The sequence below is a fragment of the Orbicella franksi genome, chromosome 3 (genome assembly GCF_964199315.1).
Source record: "Orbicella franksi chromosome 3, jaOrbFran1.1, whole genome shotgun sequence".
Lineage (NCBI taxonomy): Eukaryota > Metazoa > Cnidaria > Anthozoa > Scleractinia > Merulinidae > Orbicella > Orbicella franksi.
The window spans coordinates 2,390,864-2,414,626 of NC_138147.1; the positions used below are offsets into that span (position 1 = coordinate 2,390,864).

Here is a 23,763-nt window from a genome sequence, read left to right on the forward strand (position 1 = left end):
ATCTAAGAACTCTACGGCAAATTCCCTGATTCGTTACGATTAACCTAGTGAGACCTAGCAATCCTGAAAGGTTGAGCTCAAAACTTAATTCCTTCTTGAGATATCTTTGTTCAAAGGCAAAAATAACTCATTTTGAGAAAACGCGCTTTGAACTTATAACAATAACAATAACATTTATTATTTGTATTGCGCCTTTTCTATAAAATATTCAAAAGCGCATCACAACAGTAATTAAATAACTAAAATTTACAAATCTTTCTTTCAAAATCATAAAAAAATATTTACATTAAATGGGTAAAAGATAATTACAAATAAAGATATAGATATGCTAAGATAGCTGAAATGATTCCTTAAATAAAAATGTCTTAATTAAAGTCTTAAAAGATTCTAAGTTCGTTGCTTCGCGCGCGGACCTTGGCAGCTTATTCCATAGGAAAGGAGCAGCTACCTGGAAAGCTCTGTCTCCCAATGTTTTCTTGGCTTTCACACTTGGTCTTTCCAACAAACGACCATTGTCGTTGCGCCTCAAATGGTAGGACGAAGGCTGTTGAGTACTAATTAAATCTGAAAGGTACTTAGGTGATAGGCCATGCAAAATTTTAAAAGTTATCAAAAGTATCTTATAATGTATCCTGGCGCGCGCGCACTGGTAACCAATGTAATTCTGCGAGTAGAGGTGTTATATGACAGAACTTGTGCGCACGATATATAAGTCTTGCACTCGCATTCATAACACGTTGCAATTTCATAGTCTGATATTCCGGGATTCCATACAGAAGGCCATTACAATAACAATCTAATAAAAGCATGAACTAATTTCTCAGTTGATTCTCTGGATAAATATTTCCTAATATGACGTATATTGTATAAATAATAGAAAGCGCTGCTACAAGTCTTTGTAATGTGAGTTCCCATATCTAGATGCGTATCGAACCATGTGCCTAAATTGCGCGCAGAGGCTACAGGAGAGACTTCAGTCTGCCCAATCTTGATGCTTTGGATTGAAACTTTTGAGAGCTGCTGACGAGTACCTATAATCAGGAACTCAGTCTTGTCATCATTGAGCATCAACTGATCCTCCTTCATCCATGCTCTGACATCGCAGATGCACTTCTGCATGGCTGATACAGCTTCGACTTCACTGGAAGAGTCAGAGGGCTTGAATGACAAATACAACTGAGTATCGTCAGCATAAGTATGAACGGAGGGCAGATGGTGTTTTAGAATCTGGAACAGCTTACTCACGTAGATGGTAAATAAAAGCGGGCCCAGGCACGATCCTTGAGTAACACCACACTTCAAATCAAACGGCTTTGAGAGAGTTCCGTTGATAGACACTTGCTGCGATCTGCCCTTAAGATAACTCTCAAACCATGAAAGTACTTTCCCCCGCAATCCAATTGTTGACCTCAAGCGTTCCAGAAGGATCTCATGTTCGACGGTGTCGAATGCAGAGCTTAAGTCGAGAAGCACCAGCAGCGTAACTTGACCTTTATCCATCGCCATTAGGAGATCGTTCTTCACCTTGAGTAGTGCGGTCTCAGTGCTATTATGTTGGCGGTAAGCACTTTGCAATTCTGGAAACAAGCCATTGACTAGCATGTGCTCTTGTAATTGTACTGCAACCGCTTTCTCTGTGAGTTTGGACGTGAACTGTAAATTACTCACAGGCCGAAAGTTCATGTTTATCAATTGAAGACCAGATTTTTTGAGCAGAGGATGTACTACTGCCCTTTCCCAGTCATCTGCAAAGTAGCCATTCTCTAGTGATACGTTCACCATCCTTCTAATCACTGGAAGTAACTCCTCTATGCAAACCAACAAGATGGATGATGGAAGAAGGTCCAGAGTACATGTCTTCGTAGAAGCCACAGCCATCTTCCTTACAGCCTCTTCGGGGAGAGGCTGAAACTCTGATAGCGTGACAAGGTCATCACTACTCGATGAACCGTGAGGCGCCCGCTCAGTAACCGCAGGAGAGACCGTGTCACCAGCTAGCTTTGATCTAATAGCTACTATTTTATGGATGAAGTATTCATCCATCTCATTTGCAAGAACAGAGGCGTCAGTGTGAGGTGGGAGAGACTTGTCCGCTTGCAGATTTAGTAGGCTCTTGCTAGCTCGGAACAGCTTACAGGGAGAAGTGTTTCTCTAAATGAAACTTCAATACCTTAGGATTCAAATCCCAATAAAAACAAAAATTCCAAATTTTTACAGAATTTTTGGTAAAACCACCCCTTAAATAGATGTCTATTTTTGAAGGCCCGTAATCAGCCCTTGGGTACAAGAAAATGTACAATACGTCGAATTTTAAAACGTCTTGTATGTTTCGATTCATGGAAAACGGAGACTGGTTTTTGGGCGTTTCCGGCGTCAAACAGATATGTGAATTAAGAGCCGGACGCGGGGTAATACGATGTCTTTCTAGAATAAAGAGTACCAGGCCAGACTTAAAAAACAGATCAGAACCTTAATGTGGTCACTGATTTACATTATGCAAGAGCTTCAGTGGTTTCTAGGGTAACAGATCGTCTGAGAAAACCTTTTGACTGTGCTTTTTTTCGAGAAGTACAAAGTTTTATTGTTAATACTAATCGCTAACCACTATTTGATTGTTAAAATAATATATCTCTAGATATGTAAGCTTAATTAGTTGTTTTCAGTGAATTTTTGTGTGTTGTTTGTGTGCGAGCCTGAATAAATGACGTAAAAATTGCAATATTGTAATTCCTCGTGATAAGCCTAGGTGCTGTTGGCGAAAACAATAACATAGTCAAGTAATAATAATAAAAATAAAAATAAAAAACAAGATAAATTTACCCTGACATAAATCGAACTAATATCCATCAATTCCGCGGCTGGTTCAAGTGAAAAATAGTGAGTGAGTGGTTCAATTCTGTCTGCAATGGGTCATTGCGCTTCTAGCCTCTACGCAGACATTCTTTAGGCTCGTCACGCAATCTTCGTGGAGAGGAAGATTACGTGACGAGCCCAAGGAGGCTACTGAGCTTCAGGCCCGATCTATATAAAAAGCCAGAGGACCCTGTCTGTATTCAAGCTGTAATAACAATAATAATCACTTTATTTATATAGCGCCATTCCTACGTTCATGGCGCTTTACAAAGCGCTTTACATATGTTATCGTTAAATTTTCTGCATTTATAATGTTAGGAAATATTTTTACGTGATATGGATTTTTAATTTTTGAGAGCGAGTAGTCCTTCTGAAAGGATAAGCCGGGGACCTTTTATTACCATATCACTCATGCTTAGCAGTCAAAGTTTAAATAACATGCTTGTGAGTCATTGCCGTAATTTCTAAGTATGAAAAAATGTTTAAAAATGATATTGTTGCTTAGTGACCTGCAATTGTATGTTTGCCTCGAGGTTCGAAACAGGCCAGAATGTACGTCTGGCATCTGTGTTGATCTGTGTTTCCGGTAATAACACTCCATGGAAAGCGGAAAGTGTTATTGAGGTCTTTCCATTGTAAGTCTTTCTTTTTTTCCCTTGTAAAAATATATCAAAATAAATATGACATCTTCGATTGTTATACTTGTTTATGTAAAACACAGAGATGCTTCACAGCTTAACTTCACCTTGACTTAAACATTTTATTTGTAAGTTATTACTTAAAGAAACTGAAATCCTTTTCTGTGATGAATACAAACGGAATAATGGTAGATGATTAGAACTGTTCCTTTAAAATTGTAAATGACACACTGAAATCGTTTCTCTGCCAGGACTCTACCAAGGCCAAAGGGACCAAAGGGTCAAAACTCGCAATCATGTCAGCTGTACCAAATTTGTGACTTGTAACAATTCGCTGCAAACAATCACAAACACGTGGATCCTGGTTTACGACCCCGGGGGTGTACTCCCGGAAAAATTGGGTTAGGGTGTGCGGTCCGCTTCCCAAAACCCTTACCCTATTTGTGACCAAAATCTGCGATTTTTTCTACCCTATTTAGGATCTGACCGACAATTCGATACCCTATTTATAACCGTTGCGGCTGGCACAGTTGCCGTAAACATAATTTATGAAGAGCTTTTGTTGATGGTCCTATCGATAATGATGATTCTTCTTGAAAACATACCCAATTCAACCTTAGAGTGCAAAAACCAGAATCAACTGAAACACGCATACCCTTGACGTCAACTATATTCTCAAAGTGACCAAAATTCATGTCGAAAGACAACGTCCAACATAACGCCCCGGAGAAATTTGAAAGCGCAGCTTTATTTCTACGGTTAGGCTATTATTACGGTTAGACAGTTATTTCTCCGTCACGAAAACGGAGCTTTTCGAAAACGCTCTTCAAACTGGAGGAATTTGGAAACGCCGGCTCTTCGTTTTCGTGTGGAGGAAATAAAACATTTGGAAAACGGAACTCTTCGAAAATGATGAAGTCACGATAATCATTTGATTTCCCTGAATTAATTTTCTTCAAGTACATATCCACAATGGCCGGTGGTTGTTGGGTTTTTAAATTCCTTCGGCGTAGTGTGCATGTGGATGGAAAACATTTGATGCGTTTTCATAGCCTGAAATCTCCGTTTTCAAATTTCTGCAGGCTTTCTCCAGTATATTTCTTTTTGTTAATTTATCGGGCAAGTAACAGTAGCCTCTTTAACAACAAGCCTTAAGTACCCACCTCTATTTTGCCATTGAACTATAAGACTGTGTTAGAAAACAGGAACATCGAAGCCCTAGGCTTATAAGTGTACTACCGTGCTGTGTTTTGTGTGCTTAGAACTTTGTACTGAATTTTGATGAGGTTTATATAAGGTAGTTGATCATTTTCTTTTTGGTTGTAGTTGACTACTTGCTTTATTTTCCTAACCTCCATTTGAATTCCGTCCCCAAGTTGTTTCTTGTTGGAAAAATCGTCAAACACAGCGTCTTACAAGCTAGATCTTACAATTTTCCAGAACGAGTCGTTCATAGAGAGAGAATCAAATATTTGTAGGAAATGGTTGAGCCTGACAGACAGCTGAATTAGCCTGCTTATGAACTGCGATTTTCAGAATTTTGCGCATTTGCGTGGTCAGAAGAAAGTAAAATGTTTCTTTAAGCAAAATGCATGAAAAGTCATGAACTAAACTGGGACTAAAACCAACTGCACACTCGATTGCCCATGCACATGAATCTTTGTTCACTATTCAAACAAAAACGATTGAAAATTTTAATTTTCGCGTTTGCACGAAGTGAATTAAATCTTTCTATAGACGACACAATAGAACGATTTGCATGTTACATTGGCAGTGATAGGCTAAAGGCTTTTTTTGGGCGAAAAAATAACTATTGAATGTTTCTCCTTATGACTTGGGTTACGTGGCACGGCGAGTATTCTACAATCAATCTGTGTTATAAATCTGTTTCCGCTTTTTCGGAACTGACCGAAAAAAAAATTATCAGAGGTATTATCTTTTTAAAAGAAAAAGCCCAAAAACATACACCGACACCAAGTTATCGGCGTCAGCTGTAAATAATTCATTCGCGTGCTTTGTGAAATTTTAATCTCGCCAGAAAATAAAAATAACTTCAGCCTAAGAGATATGTCATTCGGCTTGTTGGATAAGACATTAGTAATAAACTTTCCTCTTCTAATCCATAACTGACATTGTGACAATTACACAATGGCCAAAGAAGTAGTAACCTGTTTCTGTGTTGAACAAAAATCCTGCCGGACCTGATCGCGACTTGGGAGTGTTGTTGCAAGATACTGCGCCGCTATCATCAAAACAAAGGGAACAATATAAAGGAAACTGGTGGAGGATTTGGAGAATAAAACTGACTTACTCGTGAAAGCGCTCCACGTATTTATAATAAGTCGTTAGTTTTGCAAGGAGTTCAGGTTATTTTGTGGTTAAGCGCAGAAACGAAATTTCAAACAGAACAGAGAAAAGCACCTGTCTGCATTTTTTAAAAAGTGGAAGTATTGGCCTGAAAAGCAACAGGTGTTCTGACACATTTCTGGATTTGGTCTTCCGTAGTACTGAAAGCAATCATCCGGAATAAAGAAAACCTCGGCCTATTGTCCGCAAGTGCTGTTGTTTTAGAAAATAACGATCTGTTTATTTCAGGGATTTTTTCTGCTCTGAAAACGGGTACATTTCCTTTGCTAAGCGGGTCAGGTTTTTCGGTTTGATTGTTAGGAAGTAAGAGAGGGTTTCATTATAAGAGTTCATTTCTTTTTTAGTCAAGAAATAAATCAAGGCCTTAACAATTAGACATTTAAAGCCGAAGCTTAATGAGCCCTCATTCAACAAAAGCTCGCATGAAATTACGTGACGTGTCACTTCCCGTTTTCCCGTTGCGCGACTCTTCATCCGGGAGACCTCGTTACCCATTGAAATGAACAAAGAAAGCCAAACTGATGCGTGTCAGGTGGTCACACAAGCCCCACCCCCTTGTCACGACATGCAATGTAAATAGGGCTAATCTGCGCTGTACATTAGGAAACACTTTGCATGTTGGCGGAGGACGTGGAAGTCAGTTATAAAAGGAGCTGATCTCATTGTTTTGGGTGGGAACTGAACTTTCAAGATGCCCCACTCAAAGGCGCAAAAACAGAAAGTTCGGGTAAGCATGAGCGAAGACACTTCTTCGGACCACGAGGACGGGGAAAGGGAACACTTTATCGCGTGTTGTCTACCAAAAGGATGTCCTTTAAAAAGCTCCGTCGATTTGCCGACCTCTGTTCGGGTTATTTGCAACAACGACGCCTGCCAACAGAGCGGCTACATGCACGTCGAATGTTTTGACGATTTCGAAGAGGAAATTCTCGCGTATTTACGAGGAACTGGACGAGCGCGTAGCTGGTCAGAGAAACAGAGAAGGCAGAACATATGGACAAAGAAGGGCTACGACTTGGCCTACAAGTGCTGTGCCTGCCAGTGCGGAAAAGGACATTTGAGAAAGGATCTTGAGTTTCAACCGCCAAAGCCCGAAGAAGTGGGCCAATTGCATTTGCAAAACCAGATAAAAGGCAAACGAAAGAAAAAGAAAGGCAACGAGAAACCATCTGTTAACGTTTCGACGACGAGCAGACCTCGCAGAAGTTCTCAATCGTCTAACTGTAGTCAGTTATCTGAGTCACCACCTGAACGATCGCCGATCTCACCGCTCCCAAAAACTCCCACCAAGAAAACGAGAGCGAATTCGCATGAAAATAACTGTCACTTCTTCGGCGAGGCGTTCGCCAGTGTCAATAATTCGAACGTACTTGCTACGCACGCGAATGTGTTGAGTAACTTTTTGAAAAGAGCGGACTTCAGCTCGTTTCAAGGCGTTTTACCTAAGCACAAAGTGAACCCTTATCATATTAAAATGGAGGATGAGGTGAACGACGAGGCGCGTCATTTTGTACTCTCGAATCTCTCTTCTCGCATGACCTGCACAACGAGTTGCGTGCTCTGCAGCCGAGAGCTGCCCGTTTTCGATAAATACCCTCTTATCGACGGAACGTTCTTTCTTTCACCGAGACAGCTAAACCCGACCTGCGTGGATGTGTCACAAAACGGTAAAGCGCAGTACCTGACAGCGGTGTGCGTGCAATGTTTGGAGGGCATTCCCAATCGCGTCAAGTGCAAACTCTGCAACAAAGAATGGGACGGCTCTTCACATCAACTTGGCACCATGTACTGTTACGACATCTTCGCCGCCTCGCCTTGCTGTCAACAGAGGGTGGCTTGTCATTCTTGTGGCAAACCTGTCGTGGATTTGAACGAGGGCATGAAATTCTTCTGGGAGTATTCACAGTCGATGAAGTGCCCTCATTGCGGTGTTTCAGGCTTTCACTGTATTAAGTCGATCTCGTATTATGAAGTCCCCGACGTAATACGCTAGTCAGGTCATAGATTTGGCAGAAGTTGCAGTATTGCGAATAACCGGCATTTTGATCATCCTGGGCGGCCATGCATGTCAATTGAAAGATTCTTCAAGTATACACAACGTTTAGGTGTGGCTAATGGTAATGATCAATAAGTCTCAATGTTGGCTCAAAAAGAAAAAATAAACCATTTGGGCCAGGTAAAATTGGCATTTTGAAGCAATGTATTGTGTCTTGTACAATATGATAATTGTCGCTCTAATACAGATAATTGTGAGAATGAGCAATTGCATTCTGACACAAGCTTGCCAATTTTTTAAGACATCAACATTGAAATTCTCTGACAAGAAACTTAAAATGCACCCTGACCAATTCATTGCGCCTTGCCACTCCAGGATTGGGGTGGGGTTCCACAACTGTCACAAGCTGTATCACATACATTTCTTCTTTAGCAGTTCTTAGAGCAAATTACAATACTGTCAATAATGACCAATTTATTCATTTTGAGCACTTAGAGTAAGTTGGCAGTCTTTTCCATTTAATTTTTGTTCTAGAATAAACTGTTTCGGAATAATTTCTCAATTTTTTAAAAAACAGGTCTTTTAATAATTATAAAATGCCCTGCATTTAATTATTTTCACGTGAAGCATCAGCTTAAACAGGATTTCAAATCAAGGGGCAATTTATTACTTGTAAATATGATCATTTTTGTGACTGTGTATGGTGTATTGATCCATTAGGCACAGCAGCCTAAAATCTATGACAAAATATTCTGTCATTTTTATTCTTATTTGCCCAATGTGGCTACCTTTCACCTGTGACGAGAAAGCATGCAAATGATGGCCAAGAATGGCATAAGAGACAATAGAAAAAGTTCCAAACAGTTACACAAACACAATTTTATCATATGAACTCTAATCCATTTCACCTCACAAAACCTTGAACAGTGAGAAAAAGTAAGCAAATATACATAGCAAACTATCAGATAGACAGAGATCATTGTGAAGTTTGTTCGATTTAATTTTCCTAAAGAACAGAAAGTAACTTACTGAACCTGTTAACCATTAGTGAGAGATTAATCAACAAGCCCTTGTAATTTGCATGCAGCAAGCGAGCTAGCTTACATGAAAGTTGCTCTTCTGTTACTGTAAATTCTCTAAAAATAATGAGTGCATAATGCAGTATTTTTATGGGTGGAGCTGGCTAAGATATAATGCATGTTGTGATTATTTGGCTAATTGCAAGGCTGGATTTTCCTGGTTGGTAGCTGTTAAAACAGGATTGTTGTAAGAATGTAAACAAGAGCCACAGAATGAAATTTGGCGAGTATACCCTTGATCTTCCGTAATGAACCTCACTTTGCTTGGTCCATTCTGTTAAGACTTAAAGCAATATTCTTCCAATACAGCCCCTTCCCTAATGGGTTAATAAGAACCTAATAAATTATTTTATTTCTTACTGTTTGGGGTTGCATTACAAACCACAAATGTTTTCAGTGTTAATATTGTGACTGTCGCAACCATCAGCAGTTTCGGACTGCAAGTTTTTGAAGATAAATTATGTGTGCAATTGAAATAAATTATTCTAAATGATCATTCAGAAATATTCATGCATGAATTAAAAGCATACATTACATGATGATGGTCCATTGATGATTTTAAATGTTGTGTGGGTGTCTTTAGTGTTCTGAGAAGCTTAATAAATGCTAATGTTTAGTCTAACATTGGGTGAAACTTCTTTCACTCTGTAACCTACATGTAGCTGTACTGCCCACCCACCCACCCCCATTTTTCCTGACATGGTGGGTACGGCTACACGTAGGCTATTCGATCACTGTGGAGTGTTCCATTCAAGATTTGTGTTGCTAGGCTATTTCTGAGTTACACTGTGCCACTGTTTAAACAAAAGTCCTTGTGCAAAACCTTTCGTAGGAGGTACATATTTTCATATGAATGGTTTCGCACTTGTTTTGACACAGAGACAAAAGGCAACACGGAAAAGGCCTATTATGATCTAAATCATGATTGTTACTAGTTTCCGTAATTCGTTGGATAAGAGCAAAGAGGAACCTAGTGCCCAACAGAATTAATACATCAAATCTTTATATTACAATATATATAATTTGCAAGTCATGGGAATTTCACACTACTACACAAATAACTACCTAGTGGACACCAAATTTTCCTATGACTGTAGCATTATATTCCAGATTGTGGGGAAAGTATCAAGTTAATTTCTCCCTTGCCCTCTGCACTACTTTAGATGACTTGGGACAAACACAGCAGTAAAGGAATACAACGTTAATTTGGTCCCAAAACTAGCATCTTTTATTTCACCTTTAACCCAACCGACAGGTCAATATTTAGCATAGTGTACATTATATTTCTTTTGCTAATTTATGCAAGTACCCAAAACAAATTGTGTTTCTAAAAGTGTACATTGTCTGGCTAACACGAATTATTACTAACAGTTACATGACTTAAATGAGATAGTGAAATGTAAATACAATACTCTTTTTAACATCATGAACAAAGGAGAAAACAAATACTAAACATCCCCCACCCTTCCACTTTCAAAAGGTGTCAGACACTAAGATTCAAAAGTCTCATCCACTCCTGAAACAATAATAAAAAGGCAACAAAACAATACAAGTTTCCACAAAAGCCTGTTGCACTTGCTCCCCTTGACAAAAAATAACAAATTGTGATGAACGGTGTGGATGAAAAAATGTAAGTGAGCCCCAAAGCATCAATCAATGTTTTTAAAATTTCTTCCCCTGCCTTCAACCTTGTTTTATATTTGTTACCGTATGATCAGAAAGTGTCGATGCTTTTTGATGTTCATTAAAGCTAGTGCTACATTTTAGTATCATAATTCCAGAAAATGTCCTTTTATACAAGGCCAGGGCTTATTGTTAGAATTTTTCTGCATGTGTGAAATTATGTCGATGTGGTATGAACATTATTTTCATTTCTCAAGATAGCAAATTGAAACAAACCCAAACTAACTCCTCCAACATAATGATTACAAATTAACTCTGCAAATTAATTACTGCTGCTTAACCCCAAACAGTACTCTACAGTTCACAGAAAGTGCAGCTCCTGTTAGAAACTATTTCACTCCCCCAAACGCTCAATTACCCCATGTTACGGTTTCATCCACAGACTTGAAAATTAGGACCACCTTAACTTTCTACCCAGTAATAAACAGTGAGTGCAATGGTACTGCTAACAGCTTCTATTTGATTGGTAACATATTACAAAAACTACCGCTACTACATATTACAACATAATAAATAAAACCAGTACAATATCAAAGTATTGAAGCTCAGTTAGGCTCTCACTTGAATGTTCACAGAATAGTGGTATAAAAAGTTAGAACCATGCACTGAGGTTTCCGTCTAGGAGCAGAAGGATTTAACCTGTATACTACATCTGAATGATAAATTGATGTTTCAGTAACACTATTTTAAGTACCCTTCATAACAAGGTACACAACTTAGGTCATTAAGTTTATAGAGTTAATGATATCCACCACAAAAATGTCTTGAGTCAGTACCTAACTGTATCTAATACATCTAAATAATACAATAATATAACTGAACAATGCTTATTGAATATTATTCTCTTCCTCCAGCATGTCTTCTATCTCTTTTTCCCATTCAGCACTCTCTTCATTATCTACAACTTCAAAATCCTGTAAAAAAACATTGATCAGGGTTAGTCACGTGGCTGCACAAAAAATCTCCCCCATGGGGAGACACAACAAAGCTCTTAGCTCCTTCATGTTGCATCTCCTTATACAAGGTGCAGTGAATTTCCATTCCCTGAGAAAACTAAGATCTAATGACAAAAAAAAGTATGAAAGTGAAGAATGATCATCGCAGTTAATTTTCCAATTTAAGCAACTGGAAAGAAGAAGCCTGAAAAAAGTCAGGGCTTCAATGGGATTCGAACCCGTGACCTCCGCGATACCGGTGCGATGCTCTACCAACTGAGCTATGAAGCCACACATTGGGAGCGAGGTCAATTAATTGAGTTCGTATCTTCCCGTGAGGAGTGAAATGATGTAAAGTTTATATGAAATATTTCATATAGGAACTGTGGTTATAGATGAAAGTGAAGAATGATCATCGCAGTTAATTTTCCAATTTAAGCAACTGGAAAGAAGAAGCCTGAAAAAAATCAGGGCTTCAATGGGATTCGAACCCGTGACCTCCGCGATACTGGTGCGATGCTCTACCAACTGAGCTATGGAAAATTAACTGCAATGATCATTCTTCACTTTCATCTAGAACCGCAGTTCCTATATGAAATATTTCATATAAACTTTACATCAAAAAAAAGTATATTGGGCAGGCAGGCTGGCTTTATAGCTTATCATGTTTCTTCATGTAAAAGTATAAAAATAAAATGTAAAAATTGTAATTAAGGATGGTGCCTACTAAATACAAAGGTTTTTGCGTCACATTGGGACCACGTGGAAAAAATAGATCTGTGCAAGGGCTATTGGAATCCACAAAGAAAAATTGGGGTAGCTATGCATTTTTTCGAGATAATTAGCCTTGAAACTCAACAAAAATGCTGACAACAGCATTTTTCTGAAAAGATGGAAAGGATATTTGCTTTACAAATTTCCTTAAATTTCGCCTTTACATACAGAAAAGCAAACACATTTAAAAAGATCTTTAAACTACATGGCAAATGGTAACATAAAAACCATTTGTGGTATGTTTTTAATAACAAAATCGTTGCAACAGCACTTTTAGCGTCTCTGACAGCCTTCCTCTGGTTCAGCCAAAATACAGTCTAAATACCTTTTGCTCACAACCAGAATCTAATCATGTGTTGAATAGGCTTGCCACTTCCATTTCATAACATAAAATGTAGGGGTAACCACGCGTTTTTTAAAGTTATTCATCTTTTTTTAAACTTTTACGGTGCCCGTTACATTTTTTCCTGTCACCTCCCCAGTAAGGAAGACAATTGCCTATCTCGCACTTGTTTTGCACACGCACTACGCCATCTGCAGGTACATGTTTACAGTTGGATTTCAGTGTAATTTTCAACAGATAACAGCTAGGTTTTCAGCTGGAAGACGTAAACAGTCAGTGGTTAGTGATATGCTGCTATTCTGGTGTTCCTGGCTTAAGTACAGGTTCATTAAACTTGATTTGGCCACAGTAGGAAACTTTTGCTTTCATTTTAGTCGTGTACATGATAGCATAGTTGATTGCATCAATGTCAACCCCAGCATGCATGTGGCGCTTAAACCATGGCTTGCGTGATCCACAGAACGTGTGCACGCTAACAAAAGTAGGCACCGTCCTTAAAATGTAAACAAGAAGATCTGTTAGATCTTATAACCACGCTTTAAAAATGAAACGGTTCGCTTAGCACTACCGTCGGAACGCAGTGCACATTCCAAAGCAGTCATTGATGATTCTTTTCTTACTGTAGACATCACATCACTTGATCAACACAAACTGTATTATTGCACCATCAGTGGTAGCCGTTGACAAATCTCCCATGACGTAATGGTCTTAATCTAGAACTTTCTTCGGGATATGTATGGGTATGAACGATATGAACGACACAATAATAACACTATTAACAACAGCTTTCTTTCTTAAAAGTCATGATTAAATTTAATTGGTGTTTTCCACGAGTAAAGGGCTAGCAAAGTAGTCACACAAGTCATATAAAAAAAACCCTATCCTGACCGATGTATCGATTTTGGTCACTCCAGTGACCACAGACTGAAAACGTGACAGAAAATTGGCGTTACTTTTGATTCTCACCAAATTTGTCATATCCCCCCCTCGGGAGAATTTTGTTAAGTTAGCTAATTTAGTATGCAAGTCACCGTAATGGCGGTTGCCGTGGCGAAATGTTTATTTGCTCAAAATTGGGGCAAAATCTTTCGGAGATGGAAATCAGGACATTTGTAAGGATACAGAAAGTAATTTGGGACCAGTTGCTGGCTTCTAAGGCTGAATTTATCCAGAAGTAAGCTGTATTTTCGTTTTCGTGCCGAAAACCATGCGATGAAATATTATCGGTTTGTTCTGCTGTCTTGTTCTGTTTTTTCTCTTGGTCTTTTTTGTAGCCCGCCGAGGCCAGTCTCTTGTCTAAATCAGTTGAAAAAAGTTCGAAAAAGACGTTCCCATTCAAGTTTAAGCTCTCAGGCGATAATTCTGGAGTTTTTTGGCCGAAACGTCGGCTTTGTTATTATCGTGTTTTTCGGTTGCTATGGGCGACTGTGGCTTCCTTTGTTAGGTCAAGTCTGGGGAGTGAGGTCACAAAAAAATTCTAATTAATTCTGGTTTTGTTTGATTTCGCTGAAATTTTAACACGATAAAGCTGGATTGTTAAGGAATAGATTTACCGCCTGCCAATGTGTGGTAGCTATTAACGCTTAAGTGATATATCGCTTCGAAATCAGGGTTTTGAAGAGATTTTTTTGCAACGTATGGGTTCGGCGTGATTTTGTAATCGGAGGTTTTTGTTGACCCCAAAGGAAAAATATCCGGAAAAAGTCATTTCATCGATGATTCAAACGAATATAAATATGTATATGTTCCGAGCGAAATTTCTGCTGAAAAAATATAACTTTTGACGAACGCTGGGTTTTTAATTTTTTTCCCGCGAAAGTCAGTATCGGAGATGAGATTTATTAATGTTTCAACAGCTTTTGGCGAGTAAACATCACAGGTTCCGTGACTCAAAATTTGGCCGAGTGAAAGCTTGGGTCTGGTCACCTACAAATCGAAAAAAAAAAAACCACAGGTAAACCATGAACCACGCTCGGCCCATGGCCACGCGGTTAATTATAAAATACATGTAGATGTAGAACCTGGTGTACAATTGTTTCAGTTTGAGTGGGAGTGAAGTGCAGAGTGATGGCTTCAGGAGTTACTAATTAAGCAATTACAACAAAAATTTCATTATGTCAACAATTCTTGGGAATTAAAAAAATTACTCTTTATTGCAACTAACAATGTCTTTGTCTTTTCAGTTGGATATTATCATGTAATAACTAAGAGTACTGTAATGTGGTAAGAAAGTGGACCATCAAATATTACCATGTGCCATGCAAAACTTACCTGTAACTCTGCTTGAAGCTCCTTTTCCCATTCAGGAATGTCATCTGGAGTTTCTAAGAGAGATAAAGGCAAAGAAAACATTTTACATTACTTTTAAAAGTTACAATGATAATTTATTCCATGATTTATACATTCCAGACATGATGATTTATATGTTCTGACAGATACAGGTTTATGTATCATAAATTTACATAAGCCCTAATAACAAGACAAGCCTCTTGATCAGCATTCTTAGCTGTTATGACCAAGTCCTACTTCCTGGAAAATTTGCGGTAGCAAGAGCAAAGCAGGCAATGGACTTGTTGTCTTTGTTAAAAAACCCGGGAGAACATGCTAGATAATGATCTAACAGGACCCCCCCCCCCTCCCTTTTACCCCCACTGCCCCTTCTATAATAAGCAAACCCCTCTATGATGTTAAATTTGTTAAGTGCTACCAATGTATTGAGCTCTGTCTCAGATGAGGTGCCCCTTTCTTACACTACAAAAAAGTACACTGCATTGCGAAGCATTACCAGATACTGCAGACTGTTTTACTTCTTCTGTTCGTTTAGACTGATGGCTTGGATCCCCATCTTGCTTCTTTTCCATTCCAATTTGTCTAAGGTCATCATGACTGAGTTCTACATGTAGGAAAGATTTGAACTGGTTGTCTGAGAGTGGGTAAATGGTCGTGTAATTATTTACTGGAAGACAGGGAATATATGACACCTACATGTAAAGTTCACTTTTAGGGCTATTTGATCATTATTTACAGACCTACCAACCTGTTGGAACTTGACAAACATTAGGCTGGAAACCCAAGATTAGCATTGCCTGGCAACAGTCAGTAGCAGGGTTATTGTCCACGCCATCTCTACAGGATTATACAGGAGTCTTCTGGTTACAGGCCAAATCTCCTGGTCTCCAGTATGGGTCGCCAAAACTCCCAGACAATATGAAGGAAAGCACTTGAAGTACACTTTTCACACTTATTTTGGCTGATTTTTGGTGTTTTCTAGGAATTTTTTTTGAACATTTGATGCATTTTTGTGGTTGAATCAGCATTATACTACTTTCAACAACCTTTTAGAGGGTCAAGAAGGTAAAATTGGCAATCTCCTCAATTTACCTTTTCTAGGTTGGCCTCTACGGGTTATACTAAAGCAGATGTAGAATGAAACTTAAAGTACCACTAGGTACACATAAGTGAGGATACTTGTGGGAGGCATGGTGACTTCATGGTTAGTGCACTTGACTCCGTAGCGAGCAGTCTGGGATCGAGCCCTGGCAGGGGACATTGTGTTGTGTTCTTGGGCAAGACACTTTACTCTCACGGTGCCTCTCTCCATCCAAGTGTATAAATAGATACCGGTGAACTTAATGCAGGGGGTAACCCTTGCGATGGACTAGCTCTGGTCTGATGAGCCACTTGGCTCATATACAGACTTTATCTTTTTACCTACAGGTAACATCTAGTAGTATCTAGAACAGCATCAGAGTCAGTGACGAATATAGGTTGGCATCAGAGTCAGTGACGAATATAGGTTGATAGGACTTCTGATTTAGTTTGTTTTCAGTGGGCCATAAATGAGAGACTTGACACGATGATAAGATAACTAGATAAATACTTTATATTTAAAATGAAAATTACACAATCAAATTACTGACATGATACTAATACTCAGTTTGTTGCTGTGCATCTTTGACCATCAGCATGTCTGTTATAAGAAATTCTGTATTCTTAGCTGTGCACCTCACCTGACTACAATAACTACAGCGAGGTGGGGTAAACAGCAACTACAAAATTTGAAACAGTGTAAATACAGCTTAAAATGACCCACTAGCTACTTAAACTGGTACAGACTTCCAATACGTCCCTTCACACTAAAAATTATGAGTTAAGGTTCAACTGATACACACAAATAAATAAATAATCTTCATGGCCGAATGGAGGAAGCTCCCGTCACATTGCGTGTTTTTCAGGGAGATCTTCAGTAGCTAAGGTAAAATAGAGTAAAAATTCTAAATTTAAATCACAATCAAATCCAAGTACATGTACTGATAAAAATGGAGTTAAAAGTGGAAAGTCACTTGTAAAATTTAAACCTATCAAGTAATGAAAATCTAAAAGAATTAAAACGAAGCTTTTTTATGTCCATAGGCAGGGCACTCCAATCGGGTAAAGCACTATTTACTGATCTGAGCAAACCCCAGTTACTACTCGATAATTCCACATAATAACTTGATATCATTACCTTGTTCTGTATGTGCAAATGAGTCACTGATAAATTCATTATGAACAGAGTGTTCATCCACGTTAGGTTCAGAGAAATCCTCTTCAGGGGTTTCCTGAAAGAAAAGTTTTGATTAGTTTAAAGCTAATAATTATCAAAACACAACAAAATAAAAAATAATTATAATAATTATAATAAAACAAAAATAATAACCAACAATAAAAAATAATAATTAATAAAAAAATAACAACAACAAAATAAAATAAGATAAAACAGTCAGAAGTTTTGCTTACTTGTTTTTCTGTATTCTGTCTGGGTATACTGATTGCCCCACCTTGACTTGATTCTATAAACCAATCCAGTAAATGTTAACATTATTAAAATTACCAACAGAAATACATGTACGTGTAGTGCTCACAAATAAAGTCCTATTCATGATGTTCACAGAGTCAGACGCAGTCGTTACTTCATGGTATCTTGCGGTACTCGACTGCGTTTACAGAAATCTTACATTATAAGTAGAGTGGGAGAAATATAGTCATGTAAATATGTAAATATCTCTTGCCAAAAAGCATTTTGTCATAAAATTATGCAAAACCACTATTAATAGCTAGCAAGAGTTCACCACACTAAGGCTAACAGTGTCTCAAAAGAAAGAAAATCATCAAATCAGAGATGTCAAGTGAGTCTTGCCAAATTCAGACCTACTGTACATATAACTTCAAAGGAATGCACAACAAGTGACAAAGAGAATTTATTTAGTGATAGCTTGGGAATTACTGTAACAAGGGAAAACACTAACCAGTATCTGACTTTGTTTCTGATGTGGTTGATTGCCTATCACTGCCATTAGAACCACTGCCACCTGTTGTAAGAACCAATATGACCAATTAACCCCTTGAATTGAGTGCCTATATGACATACTCAGCACTTCAGGATATTTGCCTCTCACATGCCTATATGACATACTGAGTATGTCAAAATTTTCACAAAATTTTTGTCAGTCAAACCGGAAACAACTTTTATTGGCAGCTGAGACTCACAGGAGGTTTTACGAGATGTCCTGATGACATGGATATATCAAATAATTATGTCAACCTCAGCAAAATTAACCACATTGAATGGACACTTCTATGACCTTTCAGAAAAAAGTGGCACACAGCGAACACAGTGGTATGGCACTCAAGGGTAACTGACACCATAATCAGGACTATTTGATAACCTGTCCTGTTCTGCAAAGCACTATCATCATCATTTTAAAATTCTGTTCCACAAAAAATACTTTTAATACATCATTATTTTCCCTTTTTTGTCATACAACCTGTAAAATGATTCAGAAATTGGTAAGGAATCACATAATTATGGTACAAATTTTGAGCTCGGTAAAATTATAAACAAGTGTTCACAACAAAAAATTAAAGAATGGTACACTGAAAGTTCTGAGCTTGGTGAATAAATAGCACCCAAAAAGCTGAGTCACCACTGTGGGATTCAAGGAGGTCTTGGGTTATGATCCTGTTGAGTACACTGATTTTCCTTTTTCCCACATTTGTGACATTCCATCTTTCTCATCAAATTAATATTAGAAATTGTGTAAAAATCACCAAAAGAACAATGCATGCCCCATCTTGATGACTTGCTTACCTGCAGCAGCAAGTGATGTTAGCTGTGTCGATTGTTTAATTAGTGATACTCTGTAAAAGTAATTCCTCCAAAATCTCTCTTCTGAAATTCTGGTTGAAGAAAATAAAAATAAAAATTTCATGCAAAATACCAGATATTTTTTGTTGCTAGACTGAACCTCATTGCACTTAGCATATTAATTAAGAAAATATTATTAAGAAAAAATGTTGGCTAGGTCAGGGAAGTTACAGGTGTAGAGCCAAGATCACATTAAGTAATTTACATGGTAAATAAAAGTTGTTGATCAGGGTTACAAAACTCCTCAAATTGTAAATGACTTATTTTTATTTTTGGAATGAAAGTCTCTGGAAATGTACTTGTAGGTGTTGCTGTCTTGAATAGTGACAAATGTAAATTTTTCTTAACTGTTGCCACACAAATGACTGGATATTTCATTCACTTTAATCTGAATGGCTCCTGGTTCAGTCTTTTTTAAATAAAACCACCACTGTTATTCCAGGCAACTAGACAGTTTTCTACAATGTACTTCAGCTTGTAACTGTATGTTCGTTTTGCTTAACATGTAATTACAACTATTACATATTTTTTAAAAGCAAGAGTGCAAATAAAGGGTGCTGTGTTCATAAACACTGTGCAGTCATGCAAACTTGACTTACTTCTTAGGTACAAGTTGGAATCTCATTTTACTAAGATTCTTGTCTTCCTGAAGGGTTGCCAAAGCAACAGGGTACATTGATTCACTTTCAAAATGGAACGGAACACCAGATGGAGGATCTCGTAAAAAGTTTCTTTCATCCTAAAATAACAAAACAGAAACAAATTTGCTTAGTACTTACTGCGGTGATGTGCACCACAGTTCAAACAAGCACAGCAAAGTGCAATGACCACTAAGTCACAGTTGTAAAATAAAGATGACTCGTAATTCCCATAAAGAAAAACAGCAGTCATATGTAAGTCCAAAGTCCAGAACATATTAAAGTCGAAGTCAGTCTACTAAGAGTGAAATGTATATTAAATGATGTCTGAGTGTTGGACACACATTTGGACCTTCACTAAAGGCCACCTCTCTACAATGGCCAATTTTTCTGTCCAAGTGGATGGTCCATACATTCCCTCTTGTTTTAATCTCTCTACAATGGCCACCTTTCCACAATGGCAATGGCCACTAGGGCACATCCCAACTGCCAGTTAATCAACACCTGACAAACAGTGCATATTCAAAACCCCATTTTTTATTGTGCATCATAGGTCTCCATTTCTGTTTGGTTTCTTTTTCATGCTTAATATATTTTGATTGTGTTGCTTATTTAATATATGCTACAATAACTATTTTTCTACATATAAATGTTGCAACCCCCCCTGAACAATAGGTGTCATATTACACCCCTACCACCCCATAATGGCCACCTCTCTACAGCTGCCTGTCTCCTCTGTCCTCAAGGTTACCATTGTGGAGAGGTTCAACTAATAGAGCAAACATGTTTTTTGTGAAATTTTCAGGGCTTTTCAAGACTGACAATCATGTAAATAATTCTAAATTATAGTATTAAAAGTGTTTTTCATAGTGACTCTTTACAATATGGAGTGCCGCATTCTAGGGAACATCCAAGGTCATTGGGTCAACATTTGATGTTTACAAATTGAATGATTTTTCCATAACAAAAATTAATGATTAGTTTTGTCTCCTCTTAGTACGGCGGAACCCCTATCGAGTGGCCACCTATTAAATGGCCACCCCTATTAGGTAACCAGTAATCAAAGTCCTGATAAGGGCTTTTCTGTTGTTTTTACCTCTACTAGGTGGCTATCCATTTCCCCAAGGGTGGCTGTTTAATAGGGGTTGAACTGTATTTTAAACTTTAAAATATATAGAGGATATTACACGGTGGCGAGAAGATATGAATTTTATGTTCGAGTGGCAAGAACAATATCTCACGAGTGAGCGAAGTGAACGAGTGAGATATTGTTCTTGCCACGAGAACATAAAATTCATATCTTCGAGCCAACGTGTAATGTTCTTTTTATTATATGGAGAAACCAATTCAACAAAAGCAAAAGGCGGGAATCGTGATGTCATTGAACGATACGACACTCACAAAGGTGACATACAGAAAATACGCCACTCGGGTCCCGGATGAAGTGGCATATGGAATCTACGAGTGGTTTAGTTCCCAGTAAAACACTCTTCTCCATATAATAAATTAATATCTGTCTACTCACTGTTGAAAGAGCCAATATTTGATTTTTCATAGTTTCTTCCTCATTGTATCCTACCCATGGTGGTACTGCAGCTTCTGAAGTTATCAAACAATACATTTGAGGTAAAAAAAATAACAATTTAACAGTTACTTATATGGTTTTGACCAAAAAATCTTCATGTACATATTAAATGTCAATTTGTTCTTTAAGTCAGAATGATTTCAATGTAGATTCATTTGTTTCAAAGGGGAAATGGATCCTAGCAGCAGGGCTGTCATCAAGGGCCATAACCCATAACACCTGTTACGGCTGAGTATGCTTGATTTTCCCTTCATGCTACAGGTGAAAATTCAAATTGCCTGTTGTTGATAGAATTCACCCACAAAGTAACAACTGAAGTTTGCTACGGGTGTGGAGAACAAGGCTAAAGGTGAGTCAAATCTTAACGACTGCCCTCTGGCAGGGTGGGGTAGGGTTAGGAACTGAGAGGGTACATGTATGTATGTGATGTGTATGTTATTCTTTTTAAGAACCCACCAAAAAGTGAAAAAAAAAAATCCTTAACTTGGTTTCAAAAATTTAACCTAGGTTGAAAAATTTAGCTAACAGGTTGAAACATGGTTGAAACATTGAAACATACATGATATGCTGAGACTTTGGTGATTTGTAAATGAAGCTTTCTCTTAGTTTTTACCTTTTCTTTTGTGTTTCTCCTTTACAAATTCATCTTGTTTCTTGTTAAAATCTCCAATTATTGGCTGTCAGATAAATTATAAAGGGAAAAAAAAAATCAGTAGAGGAAAATGAACTACACACATACATGTAGAACTGAAGTTAAAAATTAACTGAGACAAAAAAGAAACTGCATTATAACAAGTTGCTTCACTATTGACTTAAATAGAAAGGAGCAAATGTTACATATATGAATGTAAATAACGCCCATACAACCATAAAATACTGATAATCAGCCCTGCCTTAAGTCTTGTTCACATTTTACATGTAAAACACTTGTACAAAAGAAGGAAAAAAATATGAAACAAAACTGTAACCATGACAACATAAAAAGCCTCTGAAATACAAACGACGAAAAAAAAAAGAACAGCACCTCCTGGCCTACAGTTGAAAATTTCTGATTGGAAGAAATTCTAAGCTACAGGCAAATAAATGTAAAGGAACATTAGAGTTACATGAATTATATTCGAAGGATTTTGCATTCAAGATAAGGAGGGTGATGTCATTATTTAACTTTGTGTATATTACACTAAAATGTGCCAATTTTATTCAAGCACCTTCAGAAGGTTATATAATAATAGTAATAATAATAATAATAATAATAATAATAATAATAAAATATCTTAGAGTGATCTAGTTCAAAAATCATGACACAAACCTGCTTTTCAACTGTTTCCTTCACTGAGTCCTTCACTTTATATGCAGTACTTGTTGCAACGCTAGCAAAGCTGAAAAGAAAATCTGAAAAATACAAACATAATAAAGGGATGTTAAAATAACAGCATGAGATCAAGTCAGTGCTTGGTGTAGATATACAGGTATCTACAGGTATAGAGATGTTCCACTATCAGTGTTGGCATGGATATTGCAGGCTCAACAACAGAAGCATGAAATCTGTTGGGATCAGCACACATGTATGAGAATAAAGGCCTTTATTACATGGGAATCGCTCTGGTATGGGGTGTATATAGAACTAAACCCTAGGCTGACTAGAGACCAATGCACTACTATCACAAAGCTCCAAATGTAATGACTACTGGATTAAGCAGCTTTTTCTATCAATACTTTAGGGGGGTTGCAACTTCTGGGTCCTTGTCATGTTTGGGTAGCTCTCTATTTTGATTTTTCATTGAATTTCATGGCAACTAATTATTGCCATATTATTTTTGTTGAAGTAGATGTGCAAAGGAATTATGGCTGGGACTGAAGACCCTTTTCAAACAGGAAAAAAATTTGATAAAAACCAACTTGACATCATATTATTTCTGAAGCATTTCATGGTAAAGGCTCAATTAACCCCTCCCTCCCTCGCTCCACATCAAGAACTTTCTATTAACCCCATCCCTCTTAAAATGGTCTTCAAAAGAGCTGATTTCCTTTAATATTTCTAATTCTGTGGGCTTTAAGGTAATGCCTATTTACATGTAGGTTTACATAACAAACCTTGCATGCATGTTGTAAACCCAGCATGTAGGCTTAACTACTTTATTAGCTTAAATTAGCGATTGAATTATTCCACGGGGAACTAAAAATTATTTTTCACCTTCTCTCCTTTCGATCGGGTAAAAGATATTGTACGGGTGAGGTGTTTATTTGCATTTAGGCTTAAGTAATGAGGCAGCGCAGTCAACAAAATTGTTGAATCTGTGAACCACCTCTAACATAGACCAAAACGACAAAATTCAGACGGGTTTTCTAACTTACTTCCTACATTCTTGGCCATGTCCTTTGCATAATCCAGTTCGGACGCCTTGCTATCTTGCGATCTTTCCTTTTGTTGCGAGTCGGTTTTGCCCGTCCCTCCATCGCCACTGCAGCCCTCGACAGTATTTTGCTCCCCTTCAGCGGGTTTTTCACCAACGTTTTCACTACTCTCACTTACTTGAGGTGCCAAAGAGGACCACCAATTAAACATCGTTTCCTCGCCACTATTCTCAACCTAAAATGCGCTGTTTTTAGAATTCCAAACTGGGCAAGTTTTGGCCCTTCCTCGTAGCCATAATGTTTTTCGTGACGTCACATTCTCAAGCAGTT

General features: G+C 37.8%; 2 protein-coding genes across 2 annotated transcripts; one reads left to right on the forward strand and one right to left on the reverse strand.

Moving 5' to 3' along the window:
- The first annotated feature begins 5,755 nt into the window (after positions 1-5,755).
- Positions 5,756-9,464, forward strand: LOC145480638 (headcase protein homolog). Its single transcript, XM_081458915.1, has one exon. The coding sequence runs from the start codon at positions 6,550-6,552 to the stop codon at positions 7,849-7,851; it is 1,302 nt and encodes a 433-aa protein (XP_081315041.1). The 5' UTR covers positions 5,756-6,549; the 3' UTR covers positions 7,852-9,464.
- Positions 9,465-9,610: 146 nt separating this feature from the next.
- On the reverse strand, positions 9,611-23,735 carry LOC145480639 (synapse-associated protein 1-like). Its single transcript, XM_081458916.1, has 12 exons — positions 23,434-23,735; positions 22,388-22,470; positions 21,692-21,755; positions 21,019-21,092; positions 19,455-19,594; positions 18,799-18,887; positions 17,957-18,019; positions 17,448-17,500; positions 17,176-17,269; positions 15,454-15,561; positions 14,940-14,992; positions 9,611-11,530 (listed from the first exon to the last, which is right to left on the reverse strand). The coding sequence occupies exons 1-12, from the start codon at positions 23,642-23,644 to the stop codon at positions 11,444-11,446; spliced, it is 1,119 nt and encodes a 372-aa protein (XP_081315042.1). The 5' UTR covers positions 23,645-23,735; the 3' UTR covers positions 9,611-11,443.
- Positions 23,736-23,763: the final 28 nt, after the last annotated feature.

What these genes read in the sequence shown, in the direction of transcription:
- LOC145480638 (XM_081458915.1), top strand. Translation starts at nt 6,550, where the DNA reads ATGCCCCACTCAAAGGCGCAAAAACAGAAAGTTCGGGTAAGCATGAGC.
- LOC145480639 (XM_081458916.1), bottom strand. Translation starts at nt 23,644, where the DNA reads ATGTTTAATTGGTGGTCCTCTTTGGCACCTCAAGTAAGTGAGAGTAGT. An exon ending in AGAAACAAAGTCAGATACTG is followed by an intron (nt 17,501 to 17,956) that starts GTTAGTGTTTTC and finishes ATTGGTTTATAG; the next exon opens with AATCAAGTCAAGGTGGGGCA. An exon ending in GACAGAATACAGAAAAACAA is followed by an intron (nt 17,270 to 17,447) that starts GTAAGCAAAACT and finishes CTTTTCTTTCAG; the next exon opens with GAAACCCCTGAAGAGGATTT.